The following is a 23,376-nucleotide window of genomic DNA, read 5'->3' as shown; positions in this document are numbered from 1 at the left end:
TCTAATATTAAAAATATAATAACTTTCTCAGTCCTCAACAATTTTTTTTAAACCCATGTATCTTTATAAATGGGAATGACCGCTCTTGTCTAGTCATGTGATACATTTTGAGCTTTGGGGTTTTTTGAAAATTTTGTCATCATACCTACATGAATGTAAATTGAGAAACCTATACCTGGTGTTGTCTGATATTTAGAAACAAGTTTATAAAATATCTTTTGGTGATCTGATTTATTTATCACACAGACTGTCTTGTCTTGATCATACAATTTTACATGAAATATTACGTACAAAAAACAAAAATAATTTAAAAATCATATGATGTAACCCTCAAATGTAATTCAAATACATTTAATTCAACAAAGCAGTTAAATAAAGAGTTACCCTTTTTTCATTGAAAAGAAATTTGTGTGCTTTTACTGAAGCAATTATTAAATTGACCTTTAAACCCTTTGATTTAATGGTGGTGTTGCGTGCTGAAAATTCAAACTTTACATGGGGATATTGTATAGGCAGCAGGTTTTTATTCCAGAAAAAGTGTGATCAAGACCCGACACGCACTAGATTGTGATAAAATGTGGATTTTAGTTTGATGCTGTGCTACAAATGTGTTCTGTCTGACTTAAAACCACATTTTAAAATGAATTGAAATAAAAATGAAATAAATCGCATCAAATTCTGATAAAACCAAAGTTAAACAGATTATGTTTAAAATTGTATAATATTTATAACACTCTATAACATTGAAATTATATTTAAGAGTTTTCTCTATTGTGTGTCACTAAAAGGTTAAAGAAAAAGAACAGAACACTTTTAAACTGATTTTTGTATTTGCAACTTGCAAAAGCAACAAAAAGCACTCACAAATTAAAATAATAATAAACACAAACACATTCTCTTACAAAGTTGATTTGATTTCCCTTTTTTAGGTCAGTGTCTTGAAAGTTCTGGGTAGTGCACCATCTGAATGGATCATCAGTTCAAAGCTTCAGCAAATTTGTGATTAAAACCCAATAAATACTGTACAGTCACATGCCAAAAACACCAATTCAGATAATGACCAGAAAAAATACTGTTCTTGACAATATTGAAACAATGGTCATTGGTCCCTTCATAAAATGATCAACACAAACACAGAAAACGAAGTGTCACCACTTAAACATTTGAATAAAAGAAAATAAAGTGCCAGCCTTTGCTTGTGGATACACAGTCTGCATGCTCTTGATAATAATTTACATAACTGGAGCAAATGTAGGAACCTGTGTAGTTCTTGACAATGCATGAAAAACAACCACAAATGTGATGTCACATTAACAAGAGAATTAAAACCGATTGTTTCTCAAACAGTTTAGATCAATATTCGGGCTAAATGTCACTCAATATTTATACACCAAAATTTCAAATCCTGAAAGTAAAGGATTCTGAAAAAATGTAATGAGACAATGAATAAGAAATATTTAATATTCTAAACTATTCATAGGAAACAAGTTGGAGAAACATTATAAGGTTAAAATCACTAAGTAATCTTTTATCTTCTACATTAATTTAAGCATCTTCAAATAAGATTATATTATTGACATAAGATGATGTTAATTTTATTGTACACATAACTTTAACAATACACACTCTTTGGAAATTTCTTAAATCATGTTAGGATACAATAAAGCAAAACTACTAAACTTTTTTACACAGGCTCATTGGAATTGTGTACCACTACCTACATTTCAGCATAACCCGAAATACACTCACCTAAAGGATTATTAGGAACACCTGTTAAATTTCTCATTCATGCAATTATCTAATCAACCAATCACATGGCAGTTGCTTCAAAGCATTTAGGGGTGTGGTCCTGGTCAAGACAATCTCCTGAACTCCAAACTGAATGTCAGAATGGGAAAGAAAGGTGATGTAAGCAATTTTGAGTGTGGCATGGTTGTTGGTGCCAGACGGGCCGGTCTGAGTATTTCACAATCTGCTCAGTTACTGGGATTTTCACACACAACCATTTCTAGGGTTTACAAAGAATGCTGTGAAAAGGGAAAAACATCCAGTATGCAGCAGTCCTGTGGGTGAAAATGTTTGTTGATGCTAGAGGTCAGAGGAGAATGGGCCGACTGATTCAAGCTGATAGAAGAGCAACTTTGACTGAAATAACCACTCATTACAACTAGTGTTGTTTTTGGCAGCCTGTTTTCATTTTAGTTTTAGTCTAGTCTTTGTGTCAAGCTGTCATTTTAGTTTTTATTAGTTTTAGTCACGTCATACTCTTTTTAGTCTAGTCAAGTTTTAGTCGACTAAAATTCTTGCCATTTTAGTCTTATTTTAGTCAGACTTATCCATTACTATTTTAGTCTAGTTTTAGTCGACGAAAACTGATGACATTTTAGTCTAGTTTTAGTCAGTGATATTGTTTTTAGTCTCTTTTTAGTAATGCAATTCTATTTAACCCATATAGTATAATGACCTAATAGTATTATAGACAAAACAATATTTTCTTTTAGCCAAACCCATTTCAAACAAAAGTTATATTGTTACCTTATAGACCCAAGAATACATCCATTCCAGACATGGAAGATGCTCTGATTTGAATAGATATTTATTTTACTATCCTCTGAGTGAGTGACTTGACTGTTCGTAAGAGTCTACATAAAAGTCTACATAATCAAAACAAAAGTAGTCTAAGCAAACACACACACACACACGCACGCGCACGGGCACACACACACACACACACACACACACACACGCACGCGCACGCGCACGGGCACACACACACACACACACACACACACACACACACACACACACACACACACACACACACACACACACACACACAAGGTCAAATGGGTCACACACAACTATAGTATGTGTGAGAATAGAAATATGCTATTGTTAACATTTATAATTGTATTTTGACAGCAGCACAAACTGCAATCATACATATGTAATTATATATTATTATAGTTTATATTTCTGCATCTGTATGTTACCACCAGTGTACCTAATGGACTTTGGCTTAATCTAATGTGACAAAGCTGATCTTAAATGTCAGTATAAATTCAAGCAATTTTGGAGAATTACTTAATGTTTTTCTTGTAAGTAAATTAAAAGTCAGCTTTAAGAAAACATCAGATGTCTATTAAGAAAAGCAAAGTTGGTATGTATGGTTATGTTCTTAACAGTACAGGTGTTTGATTGATTTACAGTTTTTTTCGATTGCTAAACGACAGTGGGCACAACTGGAGCTACATGTGCAAAACTCTAACTACAGTCTGCACTACCAAAAGTCACCTGAGCACAACTCTTAACATATGGCTCAAAACAGCTCCGTGCAGCCAAACACTAAACACAACCCTCACTGAGATAACACACACTGTCACTCACAACACACTGAGAGGAAAAACACTAACATCAAACACCAATACACAAAATACTAACTTTATATCTTTACAGTTTTAACAATTTCAGTGATGTCACACCAAGTAATGTTTTCTTTAAAGAATGATTTATTTATTGATTTATCACAATATTTTTTTTAGAACATCATAATTTTTTAGGGTAAATGAAAATTAGCAGTTTGCTTCAGTTGTCTGTAGTAATTTACGGAATTACAGTAATGAGAAAAAAGGTAGAAACTTAAAGTACATGAAAGGTAATATTATATATAAATGAAATATATATATGAAATTGGAATTTATATTTATATGAAATTGCAATCAGCAGTGTTTGAAAGGCACAATGCTGAAATCAATTGTGTTTTGAATGTGTGATTCACAGTTTTGACAGCAGTGTGTTAGCATTTGAACAAAGTGCTGTAAATCCACAGTGTTGTGCAGGTTGTGATTAAAGTCATGGAATAAGTGTGTAAAGTTTTGAAAACTGTGTTCAAGCAATGAAAAACGAACTAGAGTTTGGTCCACATGAACTGCTGCTGTGCAGACTGTAGTTAGAGTTTTGCACATGTGACTCCAGTTGTGCCCACTGTCGTTTAGCAATCGAAAAAAACTGTAATACTCAAGTATTCAGCGAAGTATGTTTTGTTTATTTAAATAATAAATAAGTGTAGTTATTAAGCATATACAAAACAACGAATGTCTTTAGCATAGATTTACAATGTTTCAAAACGCAACGCAGCACAATGTCATTTAAACAACTGTTACATGATATAAATTTGTACATTGTTATACTCATGGGGTCAGCAATCAAAGCTATAGATTTTAACAGGCTTGTTGAACTGACCTGAAAGTGATGCACTGGATTTATTTTGGACTTTTCTTTTACATTTGGAGCCAGAATGCTGCATCTTCCCGGTCGGAATTGCCGCGCGGCTACAGCGTTTCTCATGTAGTGGAAGCGTTTTGTGCAGCATTTAGTGGAAATGTGTTTATCTTCAACAGCGACTGCCATGAAGAGTCGTGTCCGTAAAAGGGAGAGGATCTTAGGTGCACGAGCAAGGCTTGTGGACCAACTCCGCTTCACCTCTGTAACCGCCCCCGTTTCTCCGCTTTCCGCATGTCTCGCGGTTGCCGCGTACACTGTTTGAAATGCCCATTAACGTGCAAATGGAGGCGTATGATATCAAAGCATCGCGAGAGCTGACTGCCCCGCATGCTTTCTACTCACTCTCGCGGTACTTTCATGTTTTGATTGATCTACGCAGCGCCAACAACACACGTGATCACCTGCAGTCAGGTGGTGGGGGCGCGGAGATGCTGAGATGGGTAAAAGACGAAATAACGTTATAACATTTCGTCTCGTCTCGTTTTGGTCAACGAAAATGAAGAGACATTTTAGCTTAGTTTTTATTTTGTAAACCACTTTTAGTCTCGTTTTTATTCGTCAACAATATTGCATTATACATTTTATTATAGTCATCGTCACATGACCAGCATTTTCGTTACGTCTCGTCTCGTTTTCGTCACGTGAAAAAGGTTCGTTGACGACTATATTTCGTCATACTTTTCGTTGACGAAAGCAACACTAATTACAACCGAGGTATGCAGCAAAGCATTTGTGAAGCCACAACACGCACAACCTTGAGGCGGATGGGCTACTACAGCAGAAGACCCCACCGGGTACCACTCATCTCCACTACACATAGGAAAAAGAGGCTACAATTTGCATGATCTCACCAAAATCGGACAGTTGAAGACTGGAAAAGTGTTGCCTGGTCTGATGAGTCTCGATTTCTGTTGAGACATTCAGATGGTAGTCAGAATTTGTCCTAAACAGAATGAGAACGTGGATCCATCATGCCTTGTTACCACTGTGCAGGCTGCTGGTGCTGTTGGTGTAATGATGTGGGGGATGTTTTCTTGGAACACTTTAGGCCCCTTAATACCAATTGGGCATTGTTTAAATGCCACAGCCTACCTGAGCATTGTTTCTGACCATGTCCATCCCTTTATGACCACCATGTACCCATCCTCTGATGGCTACTTCCAGCAGGATAATGCACCATGTCACAAAGCTCGAATCATTTCAAATTGGTTTCTTGAACATGACAATGAGTTCACTGTACTAAAATGGCTCACAGATCTCAACCCAATAGAGCATCTTTAGGATGTGGTGGAACGGGAGCTCCGTGCCCCGGATGTGCATCCCACAAATCTCCATTAACTGCAAGATACTATCCTATCAATATGGGCCAACATTTCTAAAGAATGCTTTCAGCACCTTGTTGAATCAATGCCACGTAGAATTAAGGCAGTTCTGAAGGCGAAAGGGGGTCAAACACAGTATTAGTATGGTGTTCCTAATAATCCTTTAGGTGAGTGTATGTTACTCCTGGTCAACGCTATCTCAAGGCAATGCGTACGTATTTTATGAGGTGGCTAATTATTTATTGTTTTTTTTATGTTAATCATTCATTTTGGCACGATTAACTTCGTACAAATTCATACAAATTAACCAACTCGTAAAAAATATGTCTGAATTCTCGTTAGATCAGGCTGTCCTAGGACCTATCGCCACATCTTTTGTTTGAAGTGTCCACTAGAGGCACTGCGGTTGTTGAATGTGGTTTTATCAATTAATACGAATTAGCCACCTCGTAAAATAAGTACAAATGAGATAGAAGCAACATATTTCAGGTTATGCAGAAATGTAGGCATAGGTACACAATTCCAGTGAGCCTGTGTAAAATGTTTTGTAGTTTTGCTTTAAAAAGTTAAAAGTTACAAACACAGCTACTTGGCAAGAAGGCATGCTTCACACACACAGCACCAATACGCGGCTGGCCAAAACACTGAGCACCATGGCAGAATAAGGGTTTCGGCGAGGGACTTCAATACTCTCTGGCCTCCTCCAATTCATTCATGAAGATGTCCTGATGTGGGTTCTCAATGCAATGTAATCCATTATTGGGTGGGCGGACAGCATGAAACCTGCTCCAGTCTCCTTTGCACAGAATCCAGGGCAGTACATCCACCTTGAAATGCAGCTCTGGAGAGAACTCTGTGCTTATTAGGTTGGGGGTGCCTGCCCCATTACCTCTTGTAATTAGCTGCCTGTGGTCATCATAGCAACAGTGCTGTACGGCAAGTGTGGTGCCCTCCCCTGAGAGAGCAGACCGCAAACAGGTGCTTGCAGAGGGCTTGTAGATATCCAGCCGTTCTTTTGGACCGCTGGCATCCCTCCATCGGAAGGTCCGGTTATGTCCCGCGTCTCGCAGATCGATTATGCTGTTAGAGGCCTCTGAGGGGTACGTGCAAGGGCAGCTGGGTAATTCAATAAAAACCTGCTGCAGATAACGCTGAAGAAACTCATTCTTACAGTTTAACCACTTCTCACAGCTGTCAACATCTGCAAAAAAACATGACACAAAACACATTAGCTATTCGATATTCACCTTTTATCAACAGTTATATACTATAGAAGTCAATGGCTACAGTCAGCTGTATGCTAACCAACATGTTAAACAGAATATGAGGGTATTTTCATTTTTTCGGGTGAACTGTCCCTTAAAGGCAGGATAGGCAGGAATTATCTAAAAAACTTTTTTACAAATTTGTTTAAACTGTCTTTATATACCAATACATAATTAAAATGTAAGTACTCTGAAAAAGAAAGTATAAACCTCGAGTGTCTTTAGACCTCTCACGACTGCTTTAAACACAGCTCATTTTTCCATTCGGGACGAAACAAATGATTGGCTTGCGCGACTATCACTCTTTCTCGCGAGTCGCGACCATGGCACCACCCCTGTTGCTATGGTAATCGGCCCACACATGCGCACACCCAATTGATTTGAACGCGCACAAGGCACTCTAGGAAGAGCAAAAGTACGGAAGAGAAAGTGCATTCAGAAATCACAGTACCTGCATATGCAGTCAGCGAAGGCAAACAAAGGAATAAACGAAGCAATCAAACGAGAGTAAATATTGCGTGGCTTTTCCTGGAGTCGACGAGAGTCAACAGTGCTTTCATCACAGAAACTCTTCCATGCAAAACACTGGCTTAATAGTGAGTACTAAAAGCCATCCTATTTGTTTATATTCATGATAAAGTTAGGTGTATTATTACATGCGATTGTGACATGATGTTACTGCATGCACCGCGCTCCCAGCAGAGCCGGTCAGTGTTGCGCGTTCATGTGTTTTGGGGGCGTGGCTTTAGAAGAAACCCAGAAGGGAGGGGGTGGAGTGAATGGAAAAATGACCTGTGTTTAAAACAGTGGTGAGAGGTTTACAGACACTCGATTTTTATACTTTCTTTTTCAGAGTACTTACATTTTAAATATGTATTGGTATATAAAGACAGTTTAAACAAATTTGTAAAAAAGTTTTTTTAGATAATTCCTGCCTGTCCTGCCTTTAGAAATGAATTTAAAATAAAAAATAAATTTCTTCTAGCCTGCATTTTTCACACTTTCTTTTATTAAAGTTTTCAACCATTCAAATAACACAAATCTCCAGGTCAGAGAGGTTCCTGTTGCTGGTCAGGTTTTACAATAATACATATACATATGTGATATTTAAAGTCTGTGTAAAGTCATTTCAGAGAATTGTTTGTAAACACATTATAAATGTTAGAAATGTATTGCTGAAACACGTTACAAAAGCTAAATGTAATTCTAAATTCTGGAGTTACACATTTAAACAGTTTTTCCACATTTCTGTGTTGAGGATTATTTGGGCGTGGCTAATATGGTGGCTCGATGACACACTGGAGCCATCAAGTATGGCCCCGCCATTCATACAATGAGATTAATGAGATGTAATGATTTGTGAACTCAGATCTGCACTCATCTCTACTTTAAAGAGATAATAGAGAGGGGAATGGGGCCGCCAAATAAAGCCAAGCCAGGACAGGCCCCTGTTTGGAGCACCTTTCTACCACACCAGCGGTTCTGTAATAAATTCTATTTTAACTCAGTATTTTAACTCTTGATTACAGTAAACCTCAATCCAGCACTTACCAGTGCCAAAGTCTTCTGTGCCATTGTCCAACTTAAATGGAAAGACATCGGCCACACTGTTCAAATCATCTGTAAACAAACATTCACATAAAAATTATTCAGAAACAAGACAAAGATAGATTTTTAAGGGAAAAAAAATCAAACTAACCTGGGCATGGGGCAAGGTCACAGCTTTGGGACTCAGTGGATGTGCAGAAATCTCCACATGAACGTGAGCGGCTCTGGTTGCCATGACCACAGGGGACACTACAGGGTGTCCATGCACTCCATTCCTCTTTCATTTCTGTGTGAAAATGCATTGTGTGTTACAACAGGTATAAGTGGTATTTTCTGAAGCAAGCTATTTATATGAACAAAATATCAAAGGCACTTGGGAGTACAAAGTATCTAACAACCACCCAGAACACCTTAAAGGAATAGTCCACTCATTTTCAATATTAAAATATGTTATTACCTTAACTAAAAAGAAATGGACGTAGATTTAGGGTGGGACGCTAGGGACATGTCCCTACCAATATTCAGGGAAGACTGAATTGTCCCTAGCAATAATTTCGACGAAACAATTAATCTGTATTTATATATAACCACTGATGTCCGTCTTATTTTTGTGTTTTCTATTTTTTACTTATTATATATTTTTTCAGGAATCATTTAAATGAGATAAGAAATCTTTTGCAATCCCGTTCTGTAAAAATAACGCTCTATACTATGTGGTACACAAACGGTTAACAGCTTTCGTTCTCTGCAATGCCCGCCTACGTAACTCGCATCGCTAATATGATTGGCTTTGCATTGCTTTAGTCCCGCCTCTCCAACTCACAATGCTAATATGATTGGATTAGCATTTCTTGAGGCCCGCCTCTCTATTTCACATCACTTTATGATGGGTTTGTCTTTACTCGCTACGTCTGATAGGATGGTTTCACTTTGTACAATGCGCCAAAGTTCACTCAACAAGACGCGCATGATTATTCGGGCCAGAGGCGCCGTAAGGGGGGGGGAGTTAGGACGATTCTAAGGGCCCATGAACTTTTGAGGGCCCCAGCCAAGGACTGTGCTGCAAAAGCAACCCCCTTAAGCTGAGCCCTCTTAGCGCCGCCCCATCTTTACTCTCTGCGTGTTAGCGCCGTCTTCAATCCATGGTCTCACAGTATGCGTGAACTTCAGAAGAGAACAAGGTGTGTGTATTTACTGCTATTTGCTATGATATCTGCATATGTGCGCTTACTTACCCCTCGTTCAGACAGCCAGCGACGTTATCGCCGTGTGTCGCCCGTCTCTTTCAATGAGGCGTTTCTAAATCTGCTTGTCATAAACAAATGAGTACCATTCACGCCAGTAACTGACGAGAGAAGGATGACGTGAACTCCACTGCTTTGTTCTCATTGGTAGTCGCTCCCGAAAGTCGCTCGACATTTGCATAAAGTTAAACTTTTCTTAACTTTCTCGCGTCGCTGGACACGCCCATACGGTCGCCAATGGTCACTTTCGCTCATGTCGCCGGAAGTCGCCAGGTTTCCATTGAAATGAATGAGATCGCGTCGCTCTGCTACTGCTTGTCGTTGGCTGTCTGAATGGGGCATTACTATAAATGCAGTTTAAACAATGTGACGCTGAAGCAATACAATGCAGTTTTCTTTCCACTGTAAAGTCTTCACTCTGTTCACCTCAGTTTAAAAATAAACAAGGTGATTTACGTTCCCTGTTTTATGTTATGATTCTAAGGCGAAGTCAGCCCTTATAAGCTGTTTTAATTAACGTAGCCCGTATAAGCTAATTAACATAAACTAGAAATGCGATCGGTTAAACACTCCAATGTTTTGTAACGCAATATGCCAAGGAAGTATTTTTATGCAGTCGTGAATCGAGTTGATTGTGATAAAACTGAAATGCAACTGGCTAAACTAGTCCAGTTATGTATATTAAAGCTTCTCACCTTGCAACAGGGTTAAGAAATCAATGAAAATCTGTCGTAATCTGTTATAGTTTTCATTCATTTCATTTTAGAGCCCCGTTGATTAATAAACAGTCTGAAGAATCATTTAATAACAGTATAGCTGTTTTCTCAAGTTCACAGTTTCAATGATCTGTCGTTATTTTTGCTTTACTGAAGCTGCTGGTGTGTGAAACTTGTTCTTTACCTTATAAATAATGCTAATAATTATAATACAAGCTTTGGTCAAGCATTGTTGACTCAGTCTTATTTGAGGCATAATGTAAATGTATAGAAAAGATGCATTGTTGTTGTTCGCCATTTTTAAATGTTACAATGTTATTGGTGTGTGTAACAGCTCAAGTATACAGTATGTCACTGAGACTGCCTGTGAAAATCAGACTAAAGTCTCAAATCTTATTGTGAGATAAAAAGCATCACAGTTTAATTTCAAGCATTAATTTCACTATGATTTCAATCGGTGACATGATATTACTCAGTCAACATTAAAGATATCAAGTTTATATTTTCACAAAATGTTCTTTACATTATATAGGATGATTTTATGTGGAAAACAGTAAATTACAAAGAAATACTTTAGCTGGGTTTTCACAGGCATGGTCACATTTAGTAGTAGTAGTAGTAGTAGTAGTAGTTTTTATTGTCATTCTGTACATGTTGACACATGAGAACGAAATATGTACTCAGGACCAGCAGCGTAATAAAGTTAACATAGTATGTACATTAACTAATTAAATCACAATTTAATAGACTAAGATTATATTAAAATAACAACTTAATAAAATATCAATGACTAAAAGTGCACCTTCTGTAATAAATAATCAAATTAATCATCAAGTTAAATATTTAAAAGCAATCCCTAAGGCAATACGTTTGTAAGTCTTACAGCCTCTGGGAAGAAGCTACATTTCAGTCTTTTTGTCCTGTTTTTAACACTTCTTAACCTCCTGCCCGAGGGGAGTGGATCAAAAAGTTTGTTTGCCGGGTGAGAGGGATCTTTCATAATACAGGATGCTCTGCTTCTGCACCTGCTTATGTAAATTCCCTCAAGAGAAGGTAGGCTGCTCAAAGTAATTTTTTGGGCTGATTTGACCACCCTCTCCAATCTCCTCTTGTCAGCCGCAGAACAGTTTCCGTACCAGGCAGTGATAGAAAAGGTTAGTGTACTCTCCACTACACACTGATAGAAAGCTAGCAGGACCGAAGTCCCAAGACCGGCTTGCTTCAGCCTCCGTAGAAAGTAAAGACGTTGTTGAGCCTTTTTTACAATGCTGGCGGTATTAATTACCCATGTAAGATCATTAGAGATGTATGTTCCAAGGTACTTAATGTTTGAAACCATTTCCACAGCTGATCCTCCAATAAACAGGGGAGAGGGGGTGCGGCTTTTCCTTCTAAAGTCCACGACCATTTCCTTTGTCTTCCCCACATTAATGCAGAGGTTGTTTGCTCTGCACCAGTCCACAAGTTCTTCCACCTCCTGTCTATAAAAGGACTCGTCATCATGGGATATCAGTCCCACCACAGCCGTATCATCAGCAAACTTCACAATATGACTACCCGGATACTTAGCTGAGCAGTCATATGTTAGAAGGGTGTACAGCAGGGGACTCAGGACACATCCCTGGGGGGAGCCGATGTTAAGGGTGACAGAGGAAGATGAAATGCCATGGATTTTAACTGATTGTGACCTATTTGTTAAAAAATCATGAACCCAATTACAAAGTGACGGCTTAAGTCCCAGTAAAAGCAATTTATTTACTAAAGTTTGTGGAACAATCGTGTTGAAGGCTGAACTAAAATCCAGGAAGAGCAGCCTGACATAGGAATCCCTATTCTCCAGGTGGGTGAGAGCAGAGTGGATAACTGATGAAACTGCGTCCGATGCAGACCTGTTCTCTCTGTAGGCATATTGATGGGGGTCCACATTAACATCAATAATATCCTTCATGTGGGCCATAACCAGCCTTTCAAAGCATTTCATGACTATCGGTGTCAAGGCCACAGGACGAAAATCATTCATGCATGTTACGGCTGAGCTTTTTGGAACAGGGATAATAGTTGATGTTTTGAAACACACTGGCACCACAGCCTGGGAGAGTGACAAATTAAAGATGTCAGTTAGCACTCCAGCCAGTTCATGAGCACAGTCCTTCAGAACCCTGCCTGGGATATTATCTGGGCCTGCTGCTTTCCGTGTCTTAATTCCCAGCAGTGTTTTCCTTACATCCTCAACGGACACACTTAAAGGCAATTCACCTGGGTGGAGTTTAAGTCCAGAAAAAGGGGTGGCATTTGCGGTCTCGAAGCGGGCATAGAATGTGTTTAAAGTATCAGGAAGTGATGGATCCTGAGGGCAACCATCGTCTCTCCTGCTATAGGCAGTAATGTTCTTGATGCCTTTCCACATTCTACGTGAGTCATTGGTGGAAAAATGACCCTGTATTTTCTGTGCATATTTAGCCTTTGCCCTCCTAATCCCCACATCTAAATCCCTCCTCGCCTTTCTCAGTGCAAGTGCGTCTCCCGTCCTAAAGGCTAAATCCCGTGCCTTTATAAGACAATGCACCCCTCCATTCAACCAGGGTTTCTGATTTGGACAGATAGTGATCTTCCTGGTAGTTGTAACATCATCAGTACATTTACTAATGTAACTACAAACAGAAGATGCATATTCCTCTAGGTCCACTCCACCAACACTGGTTGCTGCTTCTCGGAAAATCTGCCAGTTGGTGCGCTCAAAGCAGTCCTGGAGGATAAAGTCGGCTCCCTCTGGCCACACCGTGATGGTTTTAACCATAGGCTTGATGTCTTTCAGCAAGGGACGATGAGCTGGAACCAGCAAGATGGAAATGTGGTCAGAAAAACCCAATTGGGGGCGGGGCACCGCTCTGTATGCTTCCCGTCTGTTAGTATACACACAGTCCAGCGTGTTGTTCCCCCTGGTTGGTATGGAGACGTGTTGATGGAACTGAGGCAGGACCTCTCTCAAATTTACATGATTAAAATCACCCGCCGCCACAAAAAATGCATCTGGATGTTTGTTCTGTAACGTACCGATATGGTCGTAAAGTTCCCCAAGAGCCGTGCTAACATTAGCACTCGGGGGGATATAAACAGCCACAATAAACACAACTGTGAACTCCCGGGGCAGATAATATGGTCTGCATTTCAATGTCAGATATTCCACCGCTTCAGAACAGTGGCTGCTTACCGGAGAGCAATTTGTACACCAGCCTTTGTTTATGTAAACACAGAGTCCTCCTCCACGAGTTTTCCCCGAGAGATGGTTTCGGTCGGCTCGGAAGAGGAGTAAACCATCAATTTGGTAAGATGAGTCTGGATTGTTGTTGCATAACCATGTCTCCGTTAACAAAAATACACAGCAATTCCTCATTTCCTTATAGCTGCTCAGTCTGAGTCGCATTAAGTCCATCTTGTTGTCAAGCGAGCGGACATTTGCCAAAAAAAGCGTCGGAAACATAGGTCTGTTGTTGGCCTTTAATCTGGCTATAAGACCAGCCCGCTTACCCCTCTTCTGCCTCCTTACACAGCGCTTCCTCTTTCCCTTTAGCCGGTGTGTATCGCTTCTCCACCTCGCTGTGTTTAGGAGCTTTAGCCTGCCCAACATTGCTTTAAGCTGTGGTTTAAGCGCTATGTTGGTATTATTAAGTTTAAGAAGTCCATCTAAACTATATTTTACCACACAGTTCCTCATACTGGTATTAATAAAAGGGATTTGTAATCCGCGTGCCGGTAGCTGAGAAGCCGCTGCACTGTTGCGCGCCGCCATCTTTATCTTTAATCTTTAAGAACATTGCATTTTCTCTGAATATTCGATTAATGTAATGTATTTTTCAATTAAATTTACATTGCACAATAAATTATCTTAGCTGCAGACATTGTAGGTGTCTATAAATACTGATAACTGTGGTCATAACAATAGCAAAATAAATAGTTCTGTATTATTAAATTACAGACAAAGATTTTGAATAGCTACAGTAGGTTGGATTGTATGTTTGGTGCGAAATGGGTATGGTGGGGGCCTGACCCCCTATTCTTTCATAGGGCCCAAAATTGCTAGCGGCACCCCTGATTCGGGCTACAGGTAAGTGAGAAAGAAAGTATTATTATACCCACTGTAGCTGTTTCATGCAGAAAAAAAAGTTGTGTCACATAATGATTCAAGGACAGTGTTTTCACCAATACACGACAATCCCATGTAAACCTGAGGAGTTGCAAACTTGTGTCAACCTTTTATAAATTGGGTGGCAAGGTTATTTAGGGGGTCCCTAATCCATGAAAGAAAATAACCCCAACATGGTAAAATCATGAATTCATGTCATGATTGCTGAATACTTTACATTACTGCATTGTGGTCATTACTTGCACGAATGTAGACATAATGTAAGGTTGCATTTTAAACTTAAACAATTTTTTTCACACTAATTAACTGTCTGTTAATGAAAAGATTTAATGTGAACTACAGAAACGTTAATAAACGTTGTTCAGGAAACAGCATGATATACATACCTACTTCAACACTGGGATTTTTTTGGCAAAATTAAATTAAGAATTAAATATTGCATATTCTTAAATGTTATAAAATAAATATGGATTCATATATGTTACAATGTGATTTTCTTTTTTTTTTGACAAAGACTTAAACAGTTACTGTTTATTAGGCTCTAGGACATAACAAATTGTTTATTTTAGTACATTAAATTTGGGATTGCACCGGGGGTGGCGAGTCAGATGTCACTGAGTAAAGTACTGAGTTATCTGTTGTTTATGTCAAGTAAACGGTGATAAACAGTTTTTGCAGTGCGACCATTTTATTTATGTCCCCACCAATGCCAGAATCAAACCTAGGCCCTTGTAAGAAGAGTTGATACATCCCTCTATCATCTGTGTGCGTGCACGTAAGCGCTGGTGCGCGCTGCGACACTTCGATAGCATTTAGCTTAGCCTCATTCATTCAATGGTACCACTCAGAGATAAAGTTAGAAGTGACCAAACACATCAACGTTTTTCCTATTTAAGACGAGTAGTTATACGAGCAAGTTTGGTGGTACAAAATAAAACGTAGCGCTTTTCTAAGCGGATTTAAAAGAGGAACTATATTGTATGGCGTAATAGCACTTTTGGGAGTACTTCAAATGAATGGGGCTAAGCTAAATGCTATCGAAGTGTCGCAGCGCGCCCCAGCGCTTACGTGCACGCACTATGATGATAGAGGGATGTATCAACTCTTCTTAGTTAAGGTAATAACATATTTTAATATTGAAAATTAGTAGACTTTTCCTTTAACAACCAGGCCCAGATTGGCCACCGGTAGGAACGGGGAGAATGTGTCCCCGCTGCTTTTTGCCCAAGTTGATTGTGCCCCGAGTCCTGACCACTTAAAAAACATTAAAACGCAGGACGCACCGCTTTCTTCTGCTTTTCAAAGTGCTAATTTGTGAACACGATATTTGTTTCAGACTGCGTTTTGTTTTAAACTTGATACAAACAGCCTCTAAAAGGAAAATTATCTACAAATCTTTATTTTTTAAAATCTAAGCCATAGATGTAACAATGAATTGTCTTTATCATCTATTGCAAGAGTAACAAAAATCTATTTGATGCTAAACGTATTAGTTTATTGGAAGAAAGTAAATCTTAAAAAAGTACTTTTTAATTTTAAAAAGTAAATATTATCTTAAAAAATTAAGATAAGGATTTTTATTTTTCAAACTGTTTCTCCTGAATACTTGATATATCTTGCTTGTGTATTGTAATATATAAGTGGTTTCCAAACTTTTTCAACCCAGCAGGTAATCTCAAGATGCACCATTTTTTGAAAATAGAAATACAGGAAAAAACACAAACACATTTGTTCCCTTTCATTAGTTTTGAATAAGTTTAATTGAATAATATTAAAATACTTAGTGCTGCACGATTATGGCAAAAATCATAATTGTTTAGGCTATTGTATTTGCACTGAATGATATATTTGAAAAATACAATGAATTGCAAGGCTGCAGAGTACAGAACACATTTTCAGACTTCTGAGAATTTAATGATATTATTTTAATACAGCCAGTCATGAACTAAAGTCAGCCGGTATAAGACATGAAACTGAAAATGAGACCCACTCCGGCCCTGTAAACAACTAAATAGCAACTTACTAAGTAACAATTAAAACATCTCAGAAACAATCTGACAACCACACATATATTACCACAGCATCTAGATGGCATGTTTTGGTGCAATATGGCTAAACATGGCACCAGAAATTGTAATTAATTCTGCTAAGCCTGGCAATAAACTGTGGGTATTACACTCACCACTGAATGACTGTAAAAGAAGATTATTTTAGGGGCTGTTTACACTTGGTATTAAGATGTGTTTTCGTCGATCGGATCACAAGTGGACCACATTCAGAGGTTTTCAAAAACACATTTGACCCAATTGCTTTTTGCATGTGGTCGAATTTGTTCGAGCAGCCACACGAGACCACCTACTTCCCACCTACTCTCCACCTAATTATCTAATCTGAGGTAGCCATGTTTAAATGCTTTGGTGGCCGTGTCCCCTAAGAAATCACTTGATTTTGGACTTGTGAACTCATAGGCTGGCATGTTGCAATGTGTTGTGGGGTGACATATGTGACATAAGTTTAAATCAAGTTTACATTTAAAACAAATGTAAAATGAATGCATAAAAATATGAAAATGAATTAAAATAAGATAGCTTTTTCCAGGTTGAAATCATAGAATGGGCATATTAAACTACATAGTCATTATTTGCTCTCTTTAGTCACAAGAAGTCATCCAAGTAAGTATAATCACTGGTCTCAAGACACTTAATCTCTGGATTTAAAACTCAATCACTGTGTGTTTCCTTGACCACTCCAATTAACCCCCCCAATCTCATTTTACCCTTGTGAGCAATGTTACATGAATGCTATGCACTGCAAAGTGAGCAATTCCCATCCCAAAATAACAACAGAGGCGTTACATTATGTGTGACCTTGAAAAGCCTAGAATTCTTGAACAGGCTTAAAAGACTCAACCGCTCTGGGCTGGAAGTGGGGGGAATGCTGGGCCTGGAGCCTGACCCGCAGGATATAAAGTAAACCAGTGACCCCTCTCACTCTGTGTTCCTGATCTGTGCTCTAATTAAACACAAACATGGGCTTATTTGTCCAAGAGAACGTCCTCATGCTGCCATTAGTGAGTGGATTGGGACATTCTTCAAACGGCGGTCTTCAGCGCTAAACGGGACCAGTGTTTACTTCAAAGACCCGACACTCACAAACACCCCAGAGGCTGAGAGTTTAGTTAACCCACTCACTGTAACTACACTCCCCAACCTCTACATGTCCCTCAGCTGCTCTTCAAATCACCTTTAATCAAAGACAAGGCAAGGCTTAGCTGAATCCAGGACTAGGCCTTAGTTAAATTGAGATGTTTAAGCATCTTTTATAAATTACTGGTGTGTATCTTGAGAAATCAATGGCACTGGAATATTTTAAGATCTGTCGGAGCCAGTTAAATAAAACGTGTTTTAGGACTAGCCTTAACTCTTGTCTGGAAACCGAAAGTCTTTTTTCACGTAACTCGTAAATGCAGCATCTGAATACAGGGAAATACTGTATATATGCAAGTGAATCGCAGTCATTCAAAAAGAACATTGCAATTATATATGAATGGAGATTGTGATCCTTTTTTTAGATTATTCGTGACGTGCAGCCCTACTTGGGTGTGAGAACCGTTAGAGGAAAAACATCAAGACAGCACTGATGGCACCAATACTTCTGCATAAAATGAAAAGGATTCTGGTGTGAATGCTCACCATATTGGCTTTGAGCAGGACTCCATGAGCCTTCCCAATCTACTCCCAGGCCACTATGGAGGGGTTCTCCGCTGTCTTCCTCCCCAGTGTAGTCGTCCTCTTCCTCCACTGTTTTGCCTGTACCATCCTCACCTGAATCGGCATCCGTGTAACTCCAGAACAATGGCCAAAACAGCTTTTTCCCACCCACCCAGTCTACAGTAGAGGGAGGAGAGGAGGAAGACATGGGCAAGTCCTCATTCCATTCTTCAACAAGGTTCTTTTCTGTTTCCAGAGGAGGGTCCTCCAACACCTCTATAGTCACCTACAACCAAAAGTGCAAAAGAAAACTGATATTATAAGCATTATTACACAAAAAAAATGATGAAAAACAAAACAAGTCAAACAGTACAAGTAGTGTTATGATTCGTGTTTACAGTTCGTGTTATTCTCAGTAGTGAGTCACCGATTGCAAATCTCTTTATTTTTAGCTTATGCCGAGTTCAGACTGCATGATTTTCAAACTAGTCGGGTCACAGATGTTTTCATACAGCGTGATTATCTGGGGTAGCGTTCAATCGCTGATTTTTCACACTGCACAATGGATCAGCGACAGGGGGTTTCACAAGGCACCGCTTTCCATAGGAAGAATCGCCGACAACTTTGTCCTGGTCCGCAAACTACGTTTCACAGGCAAACGCACACAAGGAGTGACAAGGAAACAACGCGAGGTCTCGCGTGCAAGACCGGAGTTCTCACGTGACACTGCAGCTTTTTATTAAAAATGGTAGCCCGCAAGAAGCTTGCCATTCAAATTGCATGTGCGCTCATTTGAAGCGAAAAGAAAAGAAAAAAAGCCTTTTCTTAACCAACTCCATGCTTGCTGATATTATGAGCTGTACCTTCATAACTCCTCCCCGAACTTCCAGCTGCCCTGTTTGTTGCTCTCTCATTGGTAGTAGGTCATCCCCGATGTTATTTTCAGTCAAAACACATTTCAAACGGCATGATTTTGAATCGTCGACAGGTCTAGATATTTAGCATGCCAGATATCTCACGGGTGTCGGTGACTCGTCTGCGATTCTCTCAGAATGTGTCTTTGATAATTCACACTGTGTGATTGTCACTCCCGTGCATGGGCATTGATTTGCCTGTGATTTCGGGCATTTGTCGGTGATTTCTCAAAACCTGTCAGCGAGTCAAAATCAGGGCTAAAATCATGCAGTCTGAACTTGGCATTAGGCTCAGTACAAAATCAAGCAGGATTATCTTCATTCAGGATGAGATTTTGCTGTTTTATAGATCGTTATTAAACCTTTCTTTTCAGAGTATAGTATGCTGAATGAGGATAAACATAACAAGCACCACACTTGCTTAAATGCCGTCACCTGAATGTTTGGGTTTTGGGAGCCAAGGTCAGCATTTGCCAGGTCTGGGAAGTTTTTGAGGTCTAGGACAAATGGTTTGGATTCTTCCTCAGGCTCAGGCTGAGGTAGGCCACTTGTGGAGTGGTGCTGGTGCCACTTCTGTTGGTGAGGTTGTGAATCTCCCAAATCCCTCTGGACCTGATTCTGCTCGCTCAGAAAGTTATGCTCATGGCTGGTGTCTCTTGAAGTTGTCTGAGAGGTTTTCTGCAAAAACACACAGCGTCAAAAATAAGTGGTACACATTCTGGCAGTATCTTGGTTAATATTGATGAAAGCCATATTGATCTGCACAGATGTTAGGCTGTTAACTTTAACCAGTTGCTTAAAGCATGTTATATTTATGCAACTTTGGAGTTACAGAATAATATTTAAAGGTGCCAAAGAATGCATTGAAATAATATGTTTAAACTGTTCTCTGATTTCTTCATAGAAGGTATGTGGAAAGGGTCATGAATAATTATGTTGAGCTCTGCTCTGATTGGCTGTTTCTCAGAGCAGCTCCATCAGTAGCTCTGTGTGTGTGTAAACATCCCTTATGTTTGAGTCTGTATCAGACAAAGATAAACATTTTGAGGAATAATCAATTATTGTGAGATTGTTAAAGGACATTTCTGAGTGGTAAGTTTGTGATTTTTAGTTTGGACCTGTAAAACGTTACTGTAACGTCAATAGTAGAACTTCAGCCTAAACTTTAGCATATAGCAATAACTAGCACATAGCGCTAACTCAGCAGCCACAACGTTGTTTTTAGCATTGTAACAACATTGTACTTAATTTAATGTGTAATTTAATGTTGGAAGCACGCATCTCGACTGTAACGTGACTGTTGGTGTTATGTCGAGATTGGCCTGTTTGGCTTTTGCATGAACACGGTTTACATAAGAAGAAGGAAACAATCATGTTTGAGGCTCACAATATGTATTACCATGTACAGTGCTCTTATTAGTATTCATATATATTACTAGGTAAATACAGTTTTACATTCTATGGCACCTTTAAGCAAAAAAAAGCTTTGTTTGTAAAGGTTCTGGTCCTTGAAAAGTGTTCGGCCAGGGAAATTGTGGACCTCTATCAGAACAGGGCAGTTCCTGTTAAGCTTTGTTGATTTTAAGGAAAGCAGTGTTGATTAAAAAGCTTCTGTGTAAGGCGTCTTCTCAATTTCACCTTCCTGGCTCAGTGGTATAAGTCTGAACAAGGGAAGAATGGTGGATGACTAGTTAAGGAATTTAATTTCCTAAGTGTCCAGAATGGAAACCAAATATCCCTTATCATCCTTTACTTCAACTCTAGACCACCTCAAACTGTGTCTCTGCTCTTCTATCTCTCTGTGTTGTCGGAGTAAAATAATTTCTCTTAGTGGAATGTGAATGTTTTGCCTGCAGGCTTTCTCACCATCATCAAGAACACATGTCAAGAATTCCATTACCCAAAACAAAGCCTTATGCACTAGAGAAAGACTATGAGATACACACAGCCTCTATTGAGCTCTCTGCTGAGACACATGGACACAATCAGCTCACACACTTTACGTTGGAGCATTTGGGAAAGCAGCCGAGAGTGCACCCTAGATTAATGTGACCTCCAATATCAAAGTCCCAGGACCACACCATTTCCAAACCAGTGGAGATAAACAATAAGCTAACCCCATCCCTTCTTCCTTTGATGACCCCACATGTAAAAACAAAAGAGACATTTAGTAATACAAAACTGAGTAGTAGGACCATTCTTCTTTTAAAGGTTAGAGATGGCCTCCTTGCACATACACACAGGATCAAGGAGACCAGAATGCAGGAAATTCCACATTAACAAAGAAGAGGGGCTTAAAAAACAACTGAGGGGCTAACCTACGACCCTATGAGAGTAAGGGAACATTAAGGGCATCTTCTTTGACCACTATTATGTAAAACATCAATGTACTGTAGGGGGCCCCTCATCTGTCTGTTCTGGGCCCTCTTCCAAAGTCAAATAATAATTTCATATGTTGATTCACAAACAGTGTAAGAAATCATTTTAAACTTCTTTGTACTTTGGAAGATCTCATGATAGTGTAACTGAAGACTTAAGGTAATCATGTGGTGATGATTCAAAATGATTTCTGTTGTTCCAACAAAGATATTCATGATATATGATTTATTTACATTATGATCCATGAAACACCCATTTACATTATAACTTCGAAGGTCACGAGCACACCAAATTCCTGATGTTTTGATAAAGACTGTTCTTGAAATAAATGAAAAATTCACAAAAGCTATATTTCACCTAAATGGTCAAAAGGGTTACTCCAAATTATTAAGGAGATGATCGAAAAAAAAAAAAGGTAAATAAAAAGTGGATATACACCATTGACAAGTTTAGGTTACTTTACTGAAATGTCTTCAAGGTGTATGTTTCAATGTTAAAAATATTTTTTGTAGACAAAAAATGTGCCAATTTATTAATTTAATTCATTAGAAAACTTAAAGGACACCGTTAATAAGAAGCCAGAATAGATGAAAACTCCTTCAAAACATCAGGGGGACCTCAAGAAGCTGTTTAATAAAATGACAAGAGTTTTTTTTTTTTTGTAATTTCTAGGCAAATGGTCACTTGCTGGTGGTAAAATTTAACATAGTTCTGTCATTACAAGTGCTATAGCTATATTTGTGTAATTTCATACCCTTGCGAAAATTAACCATGGTTAAACTACAGTTAAAAAACATGATTACTACACTTTTACCTCGTACAAAACACACGGTTAATTTTCGTAAGTTTTGATGTGTTTACTGTGTGGGGAAATATTAATCAAAGAATGAGTAAGAGCATTAAATTCCGCGTCGTGGCCATGGACACAAATCCGTTAGTGGCCAAAAGGAAGTCCAACGCTGTCAAGCATGTTTTCTTACAATGCAATACAAACTAATAAATAATAAAAGATTGAGATGCCATGTAATTTAATAACACTTAAAAGGGTATTTATCTATATGACATACTTACCTCTCCGGAGACGCCGTGTCTGAATCCAGCAGCGTTTGCGCACTGCCGATGTCTCGTTGGGAAGCAGATCACGCGCACGACCCAAAGAGAGATCAGGACGCTCACAAGGACCCAACCACTTTTACGTGATCCCAACATTGTGCACTGTTTATGTTTACTAAATACTAAAAATATTCTCAGTCCTACATAAGCAATATTTTCCTATAAAGTTCTGCAAGCTCTTCTCCTGTTGAAGTCTTTTGTAACGCACAATTGTTCATCTTCAGCCAAACTTGACACAAACTCGCACAGGTGTGAACATTTCATGAATGCAGAGAATCCCTACACGTTCGTTTTTTAAACAAAGACACGGAATGTGCCTTCACTGTGTGTCCACGTGGATTGGAAAGGTCTCAGTTTAAGTTCTCTTGGTCTTACCCACGCAATGCTCCTCAGTCCGCACCGGTGCACCTCCATTCAACTGTTTCTAACTTTATATTGCCTTCGTGTTTTCTTTAAGCTTATCGATGGCACATTACCCCTTTGGTTAATGACATCATCTATAGGGAAAATGCGCTTGAGCTGTAAAACTGCATGCGTGCGCAATGAGCATCAGTAGTGTGAGTGATCCATGGAGTCAGACTGTGGGAGGAGAAACTCATCAAGTCTAGAGGATTGCATGATGTAGTTTTATATATTTAGCATAAGAGCCGGTGATGCTCGTGTATGTGACAACAGGTGTGGAAAACAATTCATTTCCAGTCCGGTGCGCATTATTCAGAATTTATTAATATTAATTG

At 38.9% G+C, this 23,376-nt stretch overlaps 1 protein-coding gene across 1 annotated transcript; it reads right to left on the bottom strand.

The window, feature by feature from the left end:
- Positions 1–4,044: 4,044 nt before the first annotated feature.
- ism2b (isthmin 2b) lies at positions 4,045–23,181 on the bottom strand. Its single transcript, XM_065268904.1, has 6 exons — positions 22,598–23,181; positions 19,583–19,825; positions 18,216–18,519; positions 8,571–8,705; positions 8,423–8,491; positions 4,045–6,807 (listed from the first exon to the last, which is right to left on the bottom strand). Exons 1-6 carry the CDS (start codon positions 22,733–22,735, stop codon positions 6,290–6,292), a joined length of 1,407 nt encoding a protein of 468 aa, XP_065124976.1. The 5' UTR covers positions 22,736–23,181; the 3' UTR covers positions 4,045–6,289.
- Positions 23,182–23,376: the final 195 nt, after the last annotated feature.

The sequence above is a fragment of the Paramisgurnus dabryanus genome, chromosome 12 (genome assembly GCF_030506205.2).
Source record: "Paramisgurnus dabryanus chromosome 12, PD_genome_1.1, whole genome shotgun sequence".
Taxonomy (NCBI): domain Eukaryota; kingdom Metazoa; phylum Chordata; class Actinopteri; order Cypriniformes; family Cobitidae; genus Paramisgurnus; species Paramisgurnus dabryanus.
Note: the sequence above shows the minus strand (reverse complement) of the source record. Positions and strands in the feature narration are given on the sequence as shown.

Excerpts from the sequence above, each read along its gene's own strand:
- ism2b (XM_065268904.1), bottom strand. The coding sequence starts at position 22,735 with ATGTTGGGATCACGTAAAAGTGGTTGGGTCCTTGTGAGCGTCCTGATC. Across the intron at positions 19,826-22,597 it reads GACACGGCGTCTCCGGAGAG|AAAACCTCTCAGACAACTTC; the intron begins GTAAGTATGTCA and ends GTGTTTTTGCAG. Across the intron at positions 6,808-8,422 it reads CACAGAAGACTTTGGCACTG|ATGTTGACAGCTGTGAGAAG; the intron begins GTAAGTGCTGGA and ends GTTTTTTTGCAG.